Source organism: Scyliorhinus torazame, chromosome 4 (assembly GCF_047496885.1).
Source record: "Scyliorhinus torazame isolate Kashiwa2021f chromosome 4, sScyTor2.1, whole genome shotgun sequence".
Classification (NCBI taxonomy): Eukaryota; Metazoa; Chordata; class Chondrichthyes; order Carcharhiniformes; family Scyliorhinidae; genus Scyliorhinus; species Scyliorhinus torazame.
The window spans coordinates 359,000,115-359,023,374 of NC_092710.1; the positions used below are offsets into that span (position 1 = coordinate 359,000,115).

General features: G+C 46.8%; 1 protein-coding gene across 1 annotated transcript in view; it reads right to left on the reverse strand.

Annotated features, from left to right (window-relative positions):
* The window catches only part of LOC140411217 (solute carrier family 22 member 7-like), a 594,055-nt gene that overhangs the window by 194,050 nt on the left and 376,745 nt on the right, over positions 1-23,260 (reverse strand). Inside the window, exon 6 of the mRNA XM_072500322.1 lies at positions 3,126-3,235. Within this exon, the coding sequence (XP_072356423.1) occupies positions 3,126-3,235 (110 nt within the window). The remainder of the gene's footprint in view (positions 1-3,125; positions 3,236-23,260) is intronic.

The window sequence follows — 23,260 nt, forward strand, 5'->3', positions numbered from 1 at the left end:
GTGCTGAAAGTTCACTCTACACTGCCAGTTATTGTGAGTGTGCTGTGGGTGCTGTAAAGCTCCCTGTACACTGCCAGTTATTGTAGGTGTGCTGTGGGTGCTGTAAAGCTCAGTCTACACTGCCAGTTATTGTGAGTGTGCTGTGGGTGCTGCAAAGCTCACTCTACACTGCCAGTTATTGTGATTGTGCTGTGGGTGCTGTAAAGCAACCTGTACACTGCCAGTTATTGTGAGAGTGCTGTGGCTGCTGTAAAGCTCACTCTTCACTGCCAGTTATTGTGAGTGTGCTGTGGGTGCTGGAAAGCTCACTCTACACTGCCAGTTATTGTGAGAGTGCTGTGGGTGCTGTAAAACTACCTGTACACTGCCAGTTATTGTGAGTGTGCTGTGGGTGCTGAAAAGCTCACCGGACACTGCCAGTTATTGTGAGAGTGCTGTGGGTGATGTAAAGCTCACTCTACACTGCCAGCTATTGTGAGTGTGCTGTGGGTGATGTAAAACTCCATGTACACTGCCAGTTATTGTGAGTGTGATGTGGGTGCTGTAAAGCACCCTGTGCACTGCCAGTTTTTGTGAGTGTGCTGTGGGTGCTGTAAAGCTCCCTGTCCACTGCCAGTTATTATGAGTGTGCTGTGGGTGCTGTAAAGCTCCCTGTACACTGCCAGTTATTGTGAGTGTGATGTGGGTGCTGTAAAGCTCCCTGTACACTGCCAGTTATTGTGAGTGTGCTGTGGGTGCTGAAAGCTCACTCTACACTGCCAGTTATTATGAGTGTGCTGTGGGTGCTGTAAAGCCCCCTGTACACTGCCAGTTATTGTGAGTGTGCTCTGGGTGCTGTAAAGCTCCCTGTACACTGCCAGTTATTGTGTGTGTGCTGTGGGTGCTGTAAAGCTCTCTGTACACTGCCAGTTCTTGTGAGTCTGCTGTGGGTGCTGTAAAGCTCCGTGTACACTGCCAGTTATTGTGAGTGTGCTGTGGGTGCTGTAAAGCACCCTGTACACTGCCAGTTATTGTGAGTGTGCTGTGGGTGCTGTAAAGCACCCTGTACACTGCCAGTTATTGTGAGTGTGCTGTGGGTGCTGTAAAGCTCACTCTACACTGCCAGTTATTGTGGGTGTGCTGTGGGTGCTGTAAAGCTCACTCTACACTGCCTGTTATTGTGAGTGTGCTGTGGGTGCTGTAAAGCTCACTCTACAGTGCCAGTTATTGTGAGTGTGCTGTGGGTGCTGTGAAGCTCACTCTACACTGCCAGTTATTTTGAGTGTGCTGTGGGTGCTGTAAACCTCCCTGTACACTGCCAGTCATTGTGAGTGTGCTGTGGGTGCTGTAAAGCTCAGTCTACACTGCCAGTTATTGTGAGAGTGCTGTGGGTGCTGTAAAGCTCAGTCTACACTACCAGTTATTGTGGGTGTGCTGTGGGTGCTGTAAACCTCCCTGTACACTGCCAGTCATTGTGAGTGTGCTGTGGCTGCTGAAAGCACCCTGTACACTGCCAGTTATTGTGAGTGTGCTGTGGGTGTTGTAAAGCACCCTGTACACTGCCAGTTATTGTGAGTGTGCTGTGAGTGCTGAAAGCACCCTGTACACTGCCAGTTATTGTGAGTGTGCTGTGGGTGTTGTAAAGCACCCTGTACACTGCCAGTTATTGTGGGTGTGCTGTGGGTGCTGTAAAGCTTCGTCTACACTGCCAGTTATTGTGAGTGTGCTGTGGGTGCTGTAAACCTGCCTGTACACTGCCAGGTATTGTGGGTGTGCTGTGGGTGCTGTATAGCACCCTGTACACTGCCAGTTATTGTGGGTGTGCTGTGGGTGCTGTTAAGCTCAGTCTACACTGCCAGTTATTGTGAGTGTGCTGTGGGTGCTGTAAAGCTCACTCTACACTGCCAGGTATTGTGGGTGTGCTGTGGGTCCTGTAAAGCTCCCTGTACACGGCCAGTTATTGTGAGTGTGCTGTGGGTGCTGTAAAGCTCCCTGTACACTGCCAGTTATTGTGTGTGTGCTGTGGGTGCTGTAAAGCTCAGTCACACTGCCAGTTATTGTGAGTGTGCTGTGGGTGCTGTAAAGCTCACTCTACACTGCCAGATATTGTGAGTGTGCTGTGGGTGCTGTAAAGCTCAGTTTACACTGCCAGTTATTGTGTGTGTGCTGTGGGTGCTGTAAAGCCCTCTGTACACTGCCAGTTATTGTGAGTGTGCTGTGGGTGCTGTAAAGCTCACTCTACACTGCCAGTTATTGTGAGTGTGCTGTGGGTGCTGTAAAGCTCACTCTACAGTGCCAGTTATTGTGAGTGTGCTGTGGGTGCTGTGAAGCTCACTCTACACTGCCAGTTATTTTGAGTGTGCTGTGGGTGCTGTAAACCTCCCTGTACACTGCCAGTCATTGTGAGTGTGCTGTGGGTGTTGTAAAGCACCCTGTACACTGCCAGTTATTGTGGGTGTGCTGTGGGTGCTGTAAAGCTCAGTCTACACTGCCAGTTATTGTGAGTCTGCTGTGGGTGCTGTAAAGTCCCATGTACACTGCCAGGTATTGTGAGTGTGCTGTGGGTGCTGTGAAGCTCACTCTACACTGCCAGTTATTTTGAGTGTGCTGTGGGTCCTGTAAGGCTACCTGTACATTGCCAGTTATTGTGAGTGTGCTGTGGGTGCTGTAAAGCTCAGTCTACACTGCCAGGTATTGTGTGTGCGCTGTGGATGCTGTAAAGATCACTCTACACTGCCTGTTATTGTGAGTGGTCTGTGGGTGCTTTAAAGCTCCCTGTACACTGCCAGTTATTGTGAGTGTGCTGTGGGTGCTGTAAAGCTCCCTGTACACTGCCAGTTATTGTAAGTGTGCTGTGGGTGCTGTAAAGCTCTCTGTCCACTGCCAGTTATTGTGAGTGTGCTGTGGGTGCTGGAAAGACCCCTGTACACTACCAGTTATTGTGAGTGTGCTGTGGGTGCTGGAAAGACCCCTGTACACTGCCAGTTATTGAGAGTGTGCTGTGGGTGCTGTAAAGTCCCCTGTACACTGCCAGTTATTGTGAGTGTGCTATGGGTGCTGGAAAGACCCCTGTACACTGCCAGTTATTGTGAGTGTGCTGCGGGTGCTGTAAAGCCCCCTGTATACTGCAAGGACACTAAACATACCAAACAACTCCAGAGCACAAAGTCAGCTTCCTCATCTTTGGAGTCTTCAGCAGGTGCCAGAATGAATACTGTTTGTCGGATTTGTCCGTTTTAATGACCTTCCTCAGAGCCTGAAACATGGAGAAACGCCAGTTAGAGACACAGATCTCGGCCAGTCAGCCACTTGCTTATAGTCTTTATTGATTGGGATAATCACAGCTGAGGCTTCAGGAGAAGAACATTTCAGCTATTCCCAGTCCGAACGGTCAACAGGAGTCTCCCAGTCCCCCACTCCCCACTGTTCAGGCATCAAAGTACAGGCACCCTTCTCAGGCATCAAAGTACAGGCACACTGTTCCGGCATCAAAGTACAGGCACACTGTTCCGGCATCAAAGTACAGGCACACTGTTTTGGCATCAAATACAGGCACCCTTCTCAGGCATCAAAGTACAGGCACACTGTTCTGGCATCAAATACAGGCACCCTTCTCAGGCATCAAAGTACTGGCACACTGTTCAGGCATCAAAGTACAGGCACACTGTTCAGGCATCAAAGTACAGACACGCTGTTCATGCATCAAATACAGGCACCCTTCTCAGGCATCAAAGTACAGACACACTGTTCAGGCATCAAATACAGGCACCCTTCTCAGGCATCAAAGTACAGGCACACTGTTCAGGCATCAAAGTACAGGCACACTGTTCTGGCATCAAATACAGGCACCCTTCTCAGGCATCAAAGTACAGGCACACTGTTCAGGCAGCAAAGTACAGACACACTGTACAGGCATCAAAGTACAGACACATTGTTTAGGCATCAAAGTACAGGCACACTGTTCTGGCATCAAAGTACAGGCACACTGTTCTGGCATCAAAGTACAGGCACACTGTTCTGGCATCAAATACAGGCACCCTTCTCAGGCATCAAAGTACAGGCACACTGTTCAGGCAGCAAAGTACAGGCACACTGTTCAAGCATCAAAGTACAGACACACTGTTCAGGCATCAAAGTACAGACACACTGTTCTGGCGACAAAGTACAGGCACACTGTTCTGGCATCAAAGTACAGACACATTGTTCAGGCATCAAAGTACAGACACACTGTTCAGGCATCAAAGTACAGACACACTGTTCAGGCATCAAAGTACAGACACACTGTTCAGGCATCAAAGTACAGACACACTGTTCTAGCATCAAAGTACCGGCACCCCGTTCAGGCATCAAAGTACAGACACACTGTTCCGGCATCAAAGTACAAGCACACTGTTCTGGCATCAAATACAGGCACCCTTCTCAGGCATCAAAGTACAGGCACACTGTTCAGGCAGCAAAGTACAGACACACTGTTCAGGCATCAAAGTACAGACACATTGTTTAGGCGTCAAAGTACAGGCACACTGTTCTGGCATCAAAGTACAGGCACACCGTTCAGGCAACAAAATACAGGCACACTGTTCAGGCATCAAAGTACAGACACACTGTTCAGGCATCAAAGTACAGGCACACTGTTCAGGCATCAAAGCACAGGTACACTGTTCAAGCATCAAAGTACAGACACACTGTTCAGGCATCAAAGTACAGGCACACTGTTCCGGCATTAAAGTACAAGCACACTGTTCTGGCATCAAATACAGGCACCCTTCTCAGGCATCAAAGTACAGGCACACTGTTCAGGCAGCAATGTACAGACACACGGTTCAGGCATCAAAGTACAGACACATTGTTTAGGCATCAAAGTACAGGCACACTGTTCTGGCATCAAAGTACAGGCACGCCGTTCAGGCAACAAAATGCAGGCACACTGTTCAGGCATCAAAGTACAGACGCACTGTTCAGGCATCAAAGTACAGGCACACTGTTCAGGCATCAAAGTACAGACACACTGTTCAGGCATCAAAGCACAGGCACACTGTTCAAGCATCAAAGTACAGACACACTGTTCAGGCATCAAAGTACAGACACACTGTTCTGGCGACAAAGTACAGGCACACTGTTCTGGCATCAAAGTACAGATACACTGTTCTGGCGACAAAGTACAGACACACTGTTCTAGCATCAAAGTACTGGCACCCCGTTCAGGCATCAAAGTACAGACACACTGTTCCGGCATCAAACTACAAGCACACTGTTCTGGCATCAAATACAGGCACCCTTCTCAGGCATCAAAGTACAGGCACACTGTTCAGGCAGCAAAGTACAGGCACACCATTCAGGCAACAAAATACAGGCACACTGTTCAGGCATCAAAGTACAGGCACGCTGTTCAGGCATCAAAGTACAGGCACACTGTTCAGGCATCAAAGTACAGACACACTGTTCAGGCATCAAAACACAGGCACACTGTTCAAGCATCAAAGTACAGACACACTGTTCAGGCATCAAAGTACAGACACACTGTTCCGGCATTAAAGTACAAGCACACTGTTCTGGCATCAAATACAGGCACCCTTCTCAGGCATCAAAGTACAGGCACACTGTTCAGGCAGCAAAGTACAGACACACGGTTCAGGCATCAAAGTACAGACACATTGTTTAGGCATCAAAGTACAGGCACACTGTTCTGGCGACAAAGTACAGGCACACTGTTCTGGCATCAAAGTACAGACACACTGTTCTGGCGACAAAGTACAGACACACTGTTCCGGCATCAAACTACAGGCACACTGTTCAGATTCACTGGGCGGGATTCTCCCTTCTGGGAACGAAGTCCCCATGTCGGCGGGAAAACCGGCACCAATCACTCCGGCGTCAACATCCCCCGATAGTGAGGATTTCTCCAATTTTTTGGGGGCTAGTTTGATGCCGGTGGGGTTGCCGCTCCAGCCGGCGCAGAAGGGCTGGCGTGATCTCGTGCATGCCTTGACTGGCCGGCGCGTTTCCGCGCATGCCCGGGGGTTCTCTTCTCCGCGCCGGCCCCCAGGCAACATGGTGGAGCCCGACAGGGGCCCGATGCGGAGGAAAGGAGGCCCCCATGGAAACAGCCAGCCCGCAGAATCAGGGGCCCCGATCGCGGGCCAGGCCACCATGGGTGCCCCCCCCGGGGCCGGATCCCCCCACGTCCTTCTCCACCCCCCCCCTCCCGGACCGCACACGTACCTGGCCGATCCCACCGTGCGTGAGGTGAGTAATTCACGCCGGCGGGACTGACCAAAACTGGATGGCCACTCGTCCGATCGGGACCCGGAGAATCGCCGTCAACGGCCCCTGACAGGCAGGGTGGGAATACCCCAGGCCCTGAAAAACGGAGTCGGAGATTAGGGCAGCCAGCGCCAGGGAGGCAGGGTGGGTATCGCGCCCACCCATCCCCCGGGGTTCTCCGACCTGGCGGGAGGTCGGAGAATCCTGGCCACTGTTCAGGCATGAAAGCACAGACACACTGTTCAGGCATCAAAGCACAGACACACTGTTCAGGCAACAAAGTACAGACACCCTGTTCAAGCATCAAAGTACAGGCACACTGTTCAGGCATCAAAGCACAGACACACTGTTCAGGCAACAAAGTACAGACACACTTTTCAGGCAGTAAAGTACAGGCACATTGTTCAGGCATCAAAGTACAGGCACACTGTTCAGGCATCAAAGTACAGGCACACTGTTCAGGCATCAAAGCACAGGCACATTGTTCAGACATCAAAGCACAGACACACTGTTCAGGTATCAGCGCTCAGGCACACTGTTCAAGCATCAAAGTACAGGTACACTGTTCAAGCATCATTGTACAGGCACACTGTTCAGGCATCAAAGCACAGACACACTGTTCAGGCAGTAAAGTACAGGCACAATGTTCAGGCATCAAAGTACAGGCACACTGTTCAGGCATCAAAGTACAGGCACACTGTTCAGGCATCAAAGTACAGGCACAGGGTTCAGGCACCAAAGTACAGACACACTATTCAGGCAGTAAAGTACAGACACATTGTTCAGGCATCAAAGTACAGGCACACTGTTCAGGCATCAAAGTACAGGCACACTGTCCAGGCATCAAAGCACAGGCACATTTTTCAGGCATCAAAGCACATGCACACTGTTCAGGTATCAGCGCTCAGGCACACTGTTCAAGCATCAAAGTACAGGTACACTGTTCAAGCATCATTGTACAGGCTCACTGTTCAGGCATCAAAGTACAGACACACTGTTCAAGCATCAAAGTTCAGGTGCACTGTTCTGGCATCAAAGTACAGACACACTGTTCAGGCATCAAAGCACAGACACACTGTTCAGGTATCAGCGCTCAGGCACACTGTTCAAGCATAAAAGTACTGGTACACTGTTCAAGCATCATTGTACAGGCACACTGTTCAGGCACCAAATTCAGGTACACTGTTCTGGCATCAAAGTACAGGCACACTGTTCTGGCATCAAAGTACAGACACACTGTTCTGGCATCAAAGTACAGGCACACCGTTCAGGCAACAAAATACAGGCACACTATTCAGGCATCAAAGTACAGACACACTGTTCAGGCATCAAAGTACAGGCAAACTGTTCAGGCATCAAAGTACAGACACACTGTTCTGGCAACAAAGTACAGGCACACTGTTCTGGCATCAAAGTACAGGCACACTGTTCAAGCATCAAAGTACAGACAACCTGTTCAGGCATCAAAGTACAGGTACACTATTCAAGAATCATAGTACAGGCACACTGTTCAAGCATCAAAGTACAGGCACATTGTTCAGGCATCAAAGTACAGGCACACCGTTCAGTCATCAAAGTACAGGCACACTGTCCAGGCATCAAAGCACAGGCACATTTTTCAGGCATCAAAGCACAGACACACTGTTCAGGCATCAGCGCTCAGGCACACTGTCAAGCATCAAAGTACAGGTACACTGTTCAAGCATCATTGTACAGGCACACTGTTCAGGCACACTGTTCAGGCATCAAAGTACTGGTACACTGTTCAAGCATCATTGTACAGGCACACTGTTCAGGCATCAAAGTACAGGCACACTGTTCTGGCATCAAAGTACAGACACACTGTTCTGGCATCAAAGTACAGGCACATCGTTCAGGCAACAAAATACAGGCACACTATTCAGGCATCAAAGTACAGACACACTGTTCAGGCATCAAAGTACAGGCACAGTGTTCAGGCATCAAAGTACAGACACACTGTTCTGGCAACAAAGTACAGGCACACTGTTCTGGCATCAAAGTACAGGCACACCATTCAAGCATCAAAGTACAGACAACCTGTTCAGGCATCAAAGTACAGGTACACTATTCAAGCATCATAGTACAGGCACACTGTTCAAGCATCAAAGTACAGGCACATTGTTCAGGCATCAAAGTACAGGCACACTGTTCAGGCATCAAACTACAGGCACACTGTCCAGGCATCAAAGCACAGGCACATTTTTCAGGCATCAAAGCACAGACACGCTGTTCAGGTATCAGCGCTCAGGCACACTGTTCAAGCATCAAAGTACAGGTACACTGTTCAAGCATCATTGTACAGGCACACTCTTCAGGCACACAGTTCAGGCATCAAAGTACAGACACACTGTTCAAGCATCAAAGTTCAGGTACACTGTTCTGGCATCAAAGTACAGACACACTGTTCAGGCATCAAAGCACAGACACACTGTTCAGGTATCAGCGTTCAGGCACACTGTTCAAGCATCAAAGTACTGGTACACTGTTCAAGCATCATTGTACAGGCACACTGTTCAGGCATCAAAGTACAGACACACTGTTCAAGCATCAAAGTTCAGGTACACTGTTCTGGCATCAAAGTACAGGCACACTGTTCTGGCATCAAAGTACAGACACACTGTTCTGGCATCAAAGTACAGACACACCGTTCAGGCAACAAAATACAGGCACACTATTCAGGCATCAAAGTACAGACACACTGTTCAGGCATCAAAGTACAGGCACAGTGTTCAGGCATCAAAGTACGGACACACTGTTCTGGCAACAAAGTACAGGCACACTGTTCTGGCATCAAAGTACAGGCACACTATTCAAGCATCAAAGTACAGACAACCTGTTCAGGCATCAAAGTACAGGTACACTATTCAAGCATCATAGTACAGGCACACTGTTCAAGCATCAACGTACAGGCACATTGTTCAGGCATCAAAGTACAGGCACACTGTTCAGGCATCAAAGTACAGGCACACTGTCCAGGCATCAAAGCACAGGCACATTTTTCAGGCATCAAAGCACAGACACACTGTTCAGGTATCAGCGCTCAGGCACACTGTTCAAGCATCAAAGTACAGGTACACTGTTCAAGCATCATTGTACAGGCACACTGTTCAGGCACACTGTTTAGGCATCAAAGTACAGACACACTGTTCAAGCATCAAAGTTCAGGTACGCTGTTCTGGCATCAAAGAACAGACACACTGTTCAGGCATCAAAGCACAGACACACTGTTCAGGTATCAGCGCTCAGGCACACTGTTCAAGCATCAAAGTACTGGTACACTGTTCAAGCATCATTGTACAGGCACACTGTTCAGGCATCAAAGTACAGACACACTGTTCAAGCATCAAAGTTCAGGTACACTGTTCTGGCATCAAAGTACAGGCACACTGTTCTGGCGTCAAAGTACAGACACACTGTTCTGGCATCAAAGTACAGGCACACCGTTCAGGCAACAAAATACAGGCACACTGTTCAGGCATCAAAGTACAGACACTGTTCAGGCATCAAAGTACAGGCACACTGTTCAGGCATCAAATTACAGACACACTGTTCTGGCAACAAAGTACAGGCACACTGTTCTGCCATCAAAGTACAGGCACACTGTTCAAGCATCAAAGTACAGACAACCTGTTCAGGCATCAAAGTACAGGTACACTATTCAAGCATCATAGTACAGGCACACTGTTCAGGCACACTGCTCAAGCATCAAAGTTCAGGCACACTGTTCAAGCATCAAAGTACAGGCACACTGTTCAAGCATCAAAGTTCAGGCACACTGTTAAAGCATCAAAGTACAGGCACACTGTTCAAGCAACAAAGTACAGACACACTGTTCAGGCATTATAGTACAGGCACACTGTTCAAGCACCAAATAACAGGCACACTGTTCAGGCATCAAAGTACAGGCACACTGTTCAGGCATCAAAGTACAGACACACTGTTAAAGCATCAAAGTACAGGCACACTGTTCAAGCAACAAAGTACAGACACACTGTTCAGGCATTATAGTACAGGCACACTGTTCAAGCACCAAATAACAGGCACACTGTTCAGGCATCAAAGTACAGGCACACTGTTCTGGCATCAAAGCACAGACACACTGTTCAGGCACACTGTTCAAGGATCAAAGTACAGGTACACTGTTCAAGCATCATAGTACAGGGACACTGTTCAAGCATCAAAGTACAGGCACACTGTTCAGGCACCGAAGTACAGACACACTGTTCAGGCACACTGTTCCAGCATCAAAGTTCAGGCAGACTGTTCAGGCATCAAAGTACAGACACACTGTTCAGGCACACTGTTCAGGCATCAAAGTACAGGCACACTGTTCAGGCATCAAAGAACAGACACACTGTTCAGGCACCAAAGCACAGACACCCTGTTCAGCCTACAAAGTACATAAACACTGTTCAGGCACACTGTTCAAGCATCAAAGTACAGGCACACTGTTCAGGCATCAAAGCACAGGCACACTGTTCAGGCATCAAAGTACAGGCATACTGTTCAGGTATCAGCGTTCAGGCACACTGTTCAAGCATCAAGGTACAGGTATACTGTCCAGGCATCAAAGTACAGACACACTGTTCAAACATCAAAGTTCAGGCACACTGTTGAAGCATCAACGTTCAGGCACACTGTTCAAGCATCAAAGTACAGGCACACTGTTCAAGCATCAAAGTTCAGGCACACTGTTTAAGCATCAAAGTACAGGTACACTGTTCAAGCATCATAGTACAGGGACACTGTTCAGGCACCGAAGTACAGACACACTGTTCAGGCACACTGTTCAAGCATCAAAGTTCAGGCACACTGTTCAAGCATCAAAGTACAGGCACACTGTTCAGGCATCAAAGTACAGGTACACTGTTCACGCATCAAAGTACAGACAAACTGTTCAGGCATTATAGGACAGGCACACTGTTCAAGCATCAATTAACAGGCACACTGTTCAGGCATCAAAGTACAGACACATTGTTCAGGCATCAAAGTACATGCACACTGTTCAGGCATCAAAGCACAGACACTGTTCAGGCACACTGTTCAAGCATCAAAGTACAGGCACACTGTTCAGGCATCAAAGCACAGGCACACTGTTCAGGCACCAAAGCACAGACACACTGTTCAGGCATCAAAACACAGGCACACTGTTCAGGCATCAAAGTACAGATACACTGTTCAGGCACACTGTTCATGCACCAAAGTACAGGCACATTGTTCAGACATCAAAGCACAGGCACATTGTTCAGGCATCAAAGTACAGGCACACTGTTCAGGTATCAGCGTTCAGGCACACTGTTCCAGCATCAAGGTACAGATACACTATTCAAGCATCATTGTACAGGCACACTCTCCAGGCATCAATGTACAGACACACTGTTCAAGCATCATAGTGAAGGCACACTGTTCAGGCACACTGTTCAAGCATCAAAGTTCAGGCACACTGTTCAAGCATCAAAGTACAGGCACACTCTTCAGGCAGCAAAGTACAGGTACACTGTTCAAGCATCAAAGTACAGACAAACTGTTCAGGTATTATAGTACAGGCACACTGTTCAAGCATCAATTAACAGGCACACTGTTCAGGCATCAAAGTACAGACACACTGTTCAGGCATCATAGTACAGACATACTATTCAGGCATCAAAGTACAGGCACACTGTTCAGGTATCAAAGTACAGACACACTGTTCAGGCATCATAGTACAGGCACACTGTTCAGGAATTAAAGTACAGGCACACTGTTCAAGCATCAAAGTTAAGGCACACTGTTCAGGCATCAAAGTACAGATACACTGTTCAGGCACACTGTTCAAGCATCAAAGTACAGGCACACGGTTCAGACATCAAAGCACAGGCACATTGTTCAAGCATCAAAGTTAAGGTACACTGTTCAGGCATCAAAGTACAGACACACTGTTCAGGCACACTGTTCAGGTATCAAAGTACAGACACACTGTTCAGGCATCAAAGTACAGACACACTGTTCAGGCATTAAAGTACAGGTACACTGTTCAGGCATCAAAGTACAGACACACTGTTCAGGCATCAAAGTACAGACAAACTGTTCAGGCATAAAAGTACAGACACACTGTTCAGGCACACTGTTCAAGCATCAAAGTACAGACACACTGTTCAGGCATCATAATACAGACACACTGTTCAGGCACACTGTTCAAGCATCAAAGTATAGACACACTGTTCAGGCATCAAAGTACAGACACACTGTTCAGGCATCAAAGTACAGACACACTATTCAGGCATCAAAGTACAGGCACACTGTTCAGGCACACTGAGCAAGCATCAAAGTACAGTCACACAGTTCAGGCATTAATGCACAGGCACACTGTTCAGGCATCAAAGCACAGACACACTGTTCAGGCACACTGTTCAGGCATCAAAGTTCAGACACACTGTTCAGGCATCAAAGTACGGACACACTGTTCAGGCATCAAAGTACAGAAACACTGTTCAGGCATCGAAGCACAGGCACATTGTTGAGGCATCAAAGTACAGGCACACTGATCAGGTATCAGCTTTCAGACACACTGTTCAAGCATCAGCTTTCAGACACACTGTTCAGGCATCAAAGTACAGACACACTGTTCAAGCATCAAAGTTCAGACAAACTGTTCAAGCATCAAAGTACAGGCACACTGTTCAAGCATCAAAGTTCAGGCACACTGTTCAAGCGTCAAAGTACAGGCAAACGGTTCAAGCATCAAAGTTCAGGCACACTGTTCAAGCATCAAAGTACAGGTAAACTGTTCCATCATCATAGTACAGGGAAACTGTTCTGGCATCAAAGCACAGACACACTGTTCAGGCACACTGTTCAAGGATCAAAGTACAGTCATACTGTTCAGGCATCAAAGTACAGGCACACTGTTCAGGCACCGAAGTACAGGCACACTGTTCAGGCACAGTGTTCCAGTATCAAAGTTCAGGCACACTGTTCAGGCATCAAAGTACAGACACACTGTTCAGGCACACTGTTCAGGCATCAAAGTACAGGCACACTGTTCAGGCATCAAAGTACAGACGCACTGTTCAGGCATCAAAGCACAGACACCCTTTTCAGGCTTCAAAGTACAGAAACACTGTTCAGGCACACTATTCAAGCATCAAAGCACAGGCACACTGTTCAGGCATCAAAGCACAGGCACACTGTTCAGGCATCAAAGCACAGGCACACTGTTCAGGCACACTGTTCAAGCATCAAAGTTCAGGCACACTGTTCAAGCATCAAAGTACAGGCACACTGTTCAGGCATCAAAGTACAGACACACTGTTCAGGCATCAAAGTACAGACACACTGTTCAGGCATTAAAGTACAGGTACACTGTTCAGGCATCAAAGTACAGGCACACTGTTCAAGCATCAAAGTACAGACAACCTGTTCAGGCATCAAAGTACAGGTACACTATTCAAGCATCATAGTACAGGCACACTGTTCAGGCACACTGCTCAAGCATCAAAGTTCAGGCACACTGTTCAAGCATCAAAGTACAGGCACACTGTTCAAGCATCAAAGTTCAGGCACACTGTTAAAGCATCAAAGTACAGGCACACTGTTCAAGCAACAAAGTACAGACACACTGTTCAGGCATTATAGTACAGGCACACTGTTCAAGCACCAAATAACAGGCACACTGTTCAGGCATCAAAGTACAGGCACACTGTTCAGGCATCAAAGTACAGACACACTGTTAAAGCATCAAAGTACAGGCACACTGTTCAAGCAACAAAGTACAGACACACTGTTCAGGCATTATAGTACAGGCACACTGTTCAAGCACCAAATAACAGGCACACTGTTCAGGCATCAAAGTACAGGCACACTGTTCTGGCATCAAAGCACAGACACACTGTTCAGGCACACTGTTCAAGGATCAAAGTACAGGTACACTGTTCAAGCATCATAGTACAGGGACACTGTTCAAGCATCAAAGTACAGGCACACTGTTCAGGCACCGAAGTACAGACACACTGTTCAGGCACACTGTTCCAGCATCAAAGTTCAGGCAGACTGTTCAGGCATCAAAGTACAGACACACTGTTCAGGCACACTGTTCAGGCATCAAAGTACAGGCACACTGTTCAGGCATCAAAGAACAGACACACTGTTCAGGCACCAAAGCACAGACACCCTGTTCAGCCTACAAAGTACATAAACACTGTTCAGGCACACTGTTCAAGCATCAAAGTACAGGCACACTGTTCAGGCATCAAAGCACAGGCACACTGTTCAGGCATCAAAGTACAGGCATACTGTTCAGGTATCAGCGTTCAGGCACACTGTTCAAGCATCAAGGTACAGGTATACTGTCCAGGCATCAAAGTACAGACACACTGTTCAAACATCAAAGTTCAGGCACACTGTTGAAGCATCAACGTTCAGGCACACTGTTCAAGCATCAAAGTACAGGCACACTGTTCAAGCATCAAAGTTCAGGCACACTGTTTAAGCATCAAAGTACAGGTACACTGTTCAAGCATCATAGTACAGGGACACTGTTCAGGCACCGAAGTACAGACACACTGTTCAGGCACACTGTTCAAGCATCAAAGTTCAGGTACACTGTTCAAGCATCAAAGTACAGGCACACTGTTCAGGCATCAAAGTACAGGTACACTGTTCACGCATCAAAGTACAGACAAACTGTTCAGGCATTATAGGACAGGCACACTGTTCAAGCATCAATTAACAGGCACACTGTTCAGGCATCAAAGTACAGACACATTGTTCAGGCATCAAAGTACATGCACACTGTTCAGGCATCAAAGCACAGACACTGTTCAGGCACACTGTTCAAGCATCAAAGTACAGGCACACTGTTCAGGCATCAAAGCACAGGCACACTGTTCAGGCACCAAAGCACAGACACACTGTTCAGGCATCAAAACACAGGCACACTGTTCAGGCATCAAAGTACAGATACACTGTTCAGGCACACTGTTCATGCACCAAAGTACAGGCACATTGTTCAGACATCAAAGCACAGGCACATTGTTCAGGCATCAAAGTACAGGCACACTGTTCAGGTATCAGCGTTCAGGCACACTGTTCCAGCATCAAGGTACAGATACACTATTCAAGCATCATTGTACAGGCACACTGTTCAGGCATCAATGTACAGACACACTGTTCAAGCATCATAGTGAAGGCACACTGTTCAGGCACACTGTTCAAGCATCAAAGTTCAGGCACACTGTTCAAGCATCAAAGTACAGGCACACTGTTTAAGCATCAAAGTACAGGTATACTGTTCAAGCATCATAGTACAGGGACACTGTTCAGGCACCGAAGTACAGACACACTGTTCAGGCACACTGCTCAAGCATCAAAGTTCAGGCACACTGTTCAAGCATCAAAGTACAGGCACACTCTTCAGGCAGCAAAGTACAGGTACACTGTTCAAGCATCAAAGTACAGACAAACTGTTCAGGCATTATAGTACAGGCACACTGTTCAAGCATCAATTAACAGGCACACTGTTCAGGCATCAAAGTACAGACACACTGTTCAGGCATCATAGTACAGACATACTATTCAGGCATCAAAGTACAGGCACACTGTTCAGGTATCAAAGTACAGACACACTGTTCAGGCATCATAGTACAGGCACACTGTTCAAGAATCAAAGTACAGGCACACTGTTCAAGCATCAAAGTTAAGGCACACTGTTCAGGCATCAAAGTACAGATACACTGTTCAGGCACACTGTTCAAGCATCAAAGTACAGGCACACGGTTCAGACATCAAAGCACAGGCACATTGTTCAAGCATCAAAGTTAAGGTACACTGTTCAGGCATCAAAGTACAGACACACCGTTCAGGCACACTGTTCAGGTATCAAAGTACAGACACACTGTTCAGGCATCAAAGTACAGACACACTGTTCAGGCATTAAAGTACAGGTACACTGTTCAAGCATCAAAGTACAGACACACTGTTCAGGCATCAAAGTACAGACAAAATGTTCAGGCATAAAAGTACAGACACACTGTTCAGGCACACTGTTCAAGCATCAAAGTACAGACACACTGTTCAGGCATCATAATACAGACACACTGTTCAGGCACACTGTTCAAGCATCAAAGTATAGACACACTGTTCAGGCATCAAAGTACAGACACACTGTTCAGGCATCAAAGTACAGACACACTATTCAGGCATCAAAGTACAGGCACACTGTTCAGGCACACTGAGCAAGCATCAAAGTACAGTCACACAGTTCAGGCATTAATGCACAGGCACACTGTTCAGGCATCAAAGCACAGACACACTGTTCAGGCACACTGTTCAGGCATCAAAGTTCAGACACACTGTTCAGGCATCAAAGTACAGACACACTGTTCAGGCATTAAAGTACAGGTACAATGTTCAGGCATCAAAGTACGGACACACTGTTCAGGCATCAAAGTACGGACACACTGTTCAGGCATCAAAGTACAGAAACACTGTTCAGGCATCGAAGCACAGGCACATTGTTTAGGCATCAAAGTACAGGCACACTGATCAGGTATCAGCTTTCAGACACACTGTTCAAGCATCAGCTTTCAGACACACTGTTCAGGCATCAAAGTACAGACACACTGTTCAAGCATCAAAGTTCAGACAAACTGTTCAAGCATCAAAGTACAGGCACACTGTTCAAGCATCAAAGTTCAGGCACACTGTTCAAGCGTCAAAGTACAGGCAAACGGTTCAAGCATCAAAGTTCAGGCACACTGTTCAAGCATCAAAGTACAGGTAAACTGTTCCATCATCATAGTACAGGGAAACTGTTCTGGCATCAAAGCACAGACACACTGTTCAGGCACACTGTTCAAGGATCAAAGTACAGTCACACTGTTCAGGCATCAAAGTACAGGTGCACTGTTCAAGCATCATAGTACAGGGACACTGTTCAAGCATCAAAGTACAGGCACACTGTTGAAGCATCAAAGTACAGGCACACTGTTCAGGCACCGAAGTACAGACACACTGTTCAGGCACAGTGTTCCAGTATCAAAGTTCAGGCACACTGTTCAGGCATCAAAGTACAGACACACTGTTCAGGCACACTGTTCAGGCATCAAAGTACAGGCACACTGTTCAGGCATCAAAGTACAGACGCACTGTTCAGGCACCAAAGCACAGACACCCTTTTCAGGCTTCAAAGTACAGAAACACTGTTCAGGCACACTATTCAAGCATCAAAGCACAGGCACACTGGTCAGGCATCAAAGCACAGGCACACTGTTCAGGCATCAAAGCACAGGCACACTGTTCAGGCACACTGTTCAAGCATCAAAGTTCAGGCACACTGTTCAAGCATCAAAGTACAGGCACACTGTTCAGGCATCAAAGTACAGGCACACTGTTCAGGCATCAAAGCACAGGCACACTGTTCAGGCACCAAAGCACAGACACACTGTTCAGGCATCAAAACACAGGCACACTGTTCAGGCATCAAAGTACAGATACACTGTTCAGGCACACTGTTCATGCACCAAAGTACAGGCACATTGTTCAGACATCAAAGCACAGGCACATTGTTCAGGCATCAAAGTACAGGCACACTGTTCAGGTATCAGTGTTCAGGCACACTGTTCCAGCATCAAGGTACAGATACACTATTCAAGCATCATTGTACAGGCACACTGTTCAGGCATCAATGTACAGACAGACTGTTCAAGCATCATAGTGCAGGCACACTGTTCAGGCACACTGTTCAAGCATCAAAGTTCAGGCACACTGTTCAAGCATCAAAGTACAGGCACACTGTTTAAGCATCAAAGTACAGGTATACTGTTCAAGCATCATAGTACAGGGGCACTGTTCAGGCACCGAAGTACAGGGGCACTGTTCAGGCACACTGTTCAAGCATCAAAGTTCAGGCACACTGTTCAAGCATCAAAGTACAGGCACACTCTTCAGGCAGCAAAGTACAGGTACACTGTTCAAGCATCAAAGTACAGACAAACTGTTCAGGCATTATAGTACAGGCACACTGTTGAAGCATCAATTAACAGGCACACTGTTCAGGCATCAAAGTACAGACACACTGTTCAGGCATCATAGTACAGACATACTATTCAGGCATCAAAGTACAGGCACACTGTTCAGGTATCAAAGTACAGACACACTGTTCAGGCATCATAGTACAGGCACACTGTTCAAGAATCAAAGTACAGGCACACTGTTCAAGCATCATAGTTAAGGCACACTGTTCAGGCATCAAAGTACAGATACACTGTTCAGGCACACTGTTCAAGCATCAAAGTACAGGCACACGGTTCAGACATCAAAGCACAGGCACATTGTTCAAGCATCAAAGTTAAGGTACACTGTTCAGACATCAAAGTACAGACACACTGTTCAGGCACACTGTTCAGGTATCAAAGTACAGACACACTGTTCAGGCATCAAAGTACAGACACACTGTTCAGGCATTAAAGTACAGGTACACTGTTCAGGCATCAAAGTACAGACACACTGTTCAGGCATCAAAGTACAGACACACTGTTCAGGCATCAAAGTACAGACACACTGCTCAGGCACACTGTTCAAGCATCAAAGTACAGACACACTGTTCAGGCATCATAATACAGACACACTGTTCAGGCACACTGTTCAAGCATCAAAGTATAGACACACTGTTCAGGCATCAAAGTACAGACACACTGTTCAGGCATCAAAGTACAGACACACTATTAAGGCATCAAAGTACAGGCACACTGTTCAGGCACACTGAGCAAGCATCAAAGTACAGTCACACAGTTCAGGCATTAATGCACAGGCACACTGTTCAGGCATCAAAGCACAGACACACTGTTCAGGCACACTGTTCAGGCATCAAAGTTCAGACACACTGTTCAGGCATCAAAGTACAGACACACTGTTCAGGCATTAAAGTACAGGTACAATGTTCAGGCATCAAAGTACAGACACACTGTTCAGGCATCAAAGTACGGACACACTGTTCAGGCATCAAAGTACAGAAACACTGTTCAGGCATCGAAGCACAGGCACATTGTTGAGGCATCAAAGTACAGGCACACTGATCAGGTATCAGCTTTCAGACACACTGTTCAAGCACCAAAGTACAGGTACACTGTTCAAGGATCATTGTACAGGCACACTGTTCAGGCATCAAAGTACAGACACACTGTTCAAGCATCAAAGTTCAGACAAACTGTTCAAGCATCAAAGTACAGGCACACTGTTCAAGCATCAAAGTTCAGGCACACTGTTCAAGCGTCAAAGTACAGGCAAACGGTTCAAGCATCAAAGTTCAGGCACACTGTTCAAGCATCAAAGTACAGGTAAATTGTTCCATCATCATAGTACAGGGAAACTGTTCTGGCATCAAAGCACAGACACACTGTTCAGGCACACTGTTCAAGGATCAAAGTACAGTCACACTGTTCAGGCATCAAAGTACAGGTACACTGTTCAAGCATCATAGTACAGGGACACTGTTCAAGCATCAAAGTACAGGCACACTGTTAAAGCATCAAAGTACAGGCACACTGTTCAGGCACCGAAGTACAGACACACTATTCAGGCACAGTGTTCCAGTATCAAAGTTCAGGCACACTGTTCAGGCATCAAAGTACAGACACACTGTTCAGGCACACTGTTCAGGCATCAAAGTACAGGCACACTGTTCAGGCATCAAAGTACAGACGCACTGTTCAGGCACCAAAGCACAGACACCCTTTTCAGGCTTCAAAGTACAGAAACACTGTTCAGGCACACTATTCAAGCATCAAAGTACAGGCACACTGTTCAGGCATCAAAGCACAGGCACACTGTTCAGGCACACTGTTCAAGCATCAAAGCACAGGCACACTGTTCAGACATCAAAGCACAGGCACACATTTCAGGCATCAAAGCACAGGCACACTGTTCAGGCACACTGTTCAAGCATCAAAGCACAGGCACACTGTTCAGACATCAAAGCACAGGCACATTGTTCAGGCATCAAAGTACATGCACACTGTTCAGGCATCAAAGTACAGACACACTGTTCAAGCATCAAAGTACAGGCACACTGTTCAAGCATCAAAGATCAGGCACACTGTTTAAGCATCAAAGTACAGGTACACTGTTCAAGCATCATAGTACAGGGACACTGTTCAGGCACCGAAGTACAGACACACTGTTCAGGCACACTGTTCAAGCATCAAAGTTCAGGCACACTGTTTAAGCATCAAAGTACAGGTACACTGTTCAAGCATCATAATACAGGGACACTGTTCAGGCACCGAAGTACAGACACACTGTTCAGGCACACTGTTCAAGCATCAAAGTACAGTCACACTGTTCAAGCATCAAAGTAAAGGCACACTGTTCAGGCATCAAAGTACAGGTACACTGTTCAAGCATCAATGTACAGACAAACTGTTCAGGCATTATAGTACAAGCACACTGTTCAAGCATCAATTAACAGGCACACTGTTCAGGCATCAAAGTACAGACACACTGTTCAGGCATCATAGTACAGGCATACTGTTCAGGCATCAAAGTACAGGCACACTGTTCAGGCACACTGTTCAAGCATCAAGGTTCAGGCACACTGTTCAAGCATCAAAGTACAGGCACACTGTTCAAGCGTCAAAGTACAGACACACTGTTCAGGCATCAAAGCACAGACACACTGTTCAGGCATCAAAGTACAGACACACTGTTCAGGCACACTGCTCAAGCATCAATGTTCAGGCACACTGTTCAAGCATCAAAGTACAGACACACTGTTCAGGCATCAACGTACAGACACACTGTTCAGGCATCATAGTACAGGTACACTGTTCAGGCATCAAAGCACAGACACACTGTTCAGGCATCAAAGTACAGACACACTGTTCAAGCATCAAAGTACAGACACAGTTCAGGCATCAAAGTACAGACACACTGTTCAGGCACACTGTTCAAGCATCAAGGTTCAGGCACACTGTTCAAGCATCAAAGTACAGACACACTTTTCAGGCATCAAACAACAGACACTCTGTTCAGGCATCAAAGTACAGACACACTGTTCAGGTATCAAAGTACAGACACACTGTTCAGGCATCAAAGTACAGACACACTGTTCAGGCATCAAAGTACAGACACACTGTTCAGGCATCAAAGTACAGATACAGTTCAGGCATCAAAGTACAGATACACTGTTCAGGCATCAACGTACAGACACACTGTTCAGGCATCAAAGTACAGACACACTGTTCAGGCATCAACGTACAGACACACTGTTCAGGCATCAAAGTACAGACACACAGTTCAGGCATCAACGTACAGACACACTGTTCAGGCATCAAAGTACAGACACACAGTTCAGGCATCAAAGTACAGACACACTGTTCAGGTATCAGCGTTCAGGCACACTGTTCCAGCATCAAGGTACAGATACACTATTCAAGCATCATTGTACAGGCACACTGTTCAGGCATCAATGTACAGACACACTGTTCAAGCATCATAGTGAAGGCACACTGTTCAGGCACACTGTTCAAGCATCAAAGTTCAGGGACACTGTTCAGGCACCGAAGTACAGACACACTGTTCAGGCACACTGTTCAAGCATCAAAGTTCAGGCACACTGTTCAAGCACCAAAGTACAGGCACACTCTTCAGGCAGCAAAGTACAGGTACACTGTTCAATCATCAAAGTACAGACAAACTGTTCAGGCATTATAGTACAGGCACACTGTTCAAGCATCAATTAACAGGCACACTGTTCAGGCATCAAAGTACAGACACACTGTTCAGGCATCATAGTACAGGCATACTATTCAGGCATCAAAGTACAGGCACACTGTTCAGGTATCAAAGTACAGACACACTGTTCAGGCATCATAGTACAGGCACACTGTTCAGGAATCAAAGTACAGGCACACTGTTCAAGCATCAAAGTTAAGGCACACTGTTCAGGCATCAAAGTACAGATACACTGTTCAGGCACACTGTTCAAGCATCAAAGTACAGGCACACGGTTCAGACATCAAAGCACAGGCACATTGTTCAAGCATCAAAGTTAAGGTACACTGTTCAGGCATCAAAGTACAGACACACTGTTCAGGCACACTGTCCAGGTATCAAAGTACAGACACACTGTTCAGGCATCAAAGTACAGACACACTGTTCAGGCATTAAAGTACAGGTACACTGTTCAGGCATCAAAGTACAGACACACTGTTCAGGCATCAAAGTACAGACAAACTGTTCAGGCATAAAAGTACAGACACACTGTTCAGGCACACTGTTCAAGCATCAAAGTACAGACACACTGTTCAGGCATCATAATACAGACACACTGTTCAGGCACACTGTTCAAGCATCAAAGTATAGACACACTGTTCAGGCATCAAAGTACAGACACACTGTTCAGGCATCAAAGTACAGACACACTATTCAGGCATCAAAGTACAGGCACACTGTTCAGGCACACTGAGCAAGCATCAAAGTACAGTCACACAGTTCAGGCATTAATGCACAGGCACACTGTTCAGGCATCAAAGCACAGACACACTGTTCAGGCACACTGTTCAGGCATCAAAGTTCAGACACACTGTTCAGGCATCAAAGTACAGACACACTGTTCAGGCATTAAAGTACAGGTACAATGTTCAGGCATCAAAGTACGGACACACTGTTCAGGCATCAAAGTACGGACACACTGTTCAGGCATCAAAGTACAGAAACACTGTTCAGGCATCGAAGCACAGGCACATTGTTGAGGCATCAAAGTACAGGCACACTGATCAGGTATCAGCTTTCAGACACACTGTTCAAGCATCAGCTTTCAGACACACTGTTCAGGCATCAAAGTACAGACACACTGTTCAAGCATCAAAGTTCAGACAAACTGTTCAAGCATCAAAGTACAGGCACACTGTTCAAGCATCAAAGTTCAGGCACACTGTTCAAGCGTCAAAGTACAGGCAAACGGTTCAAGCATCAAAGTTCAGGCACACTGTTCAAGCATCAAAGTACAGGTAAACTGTTC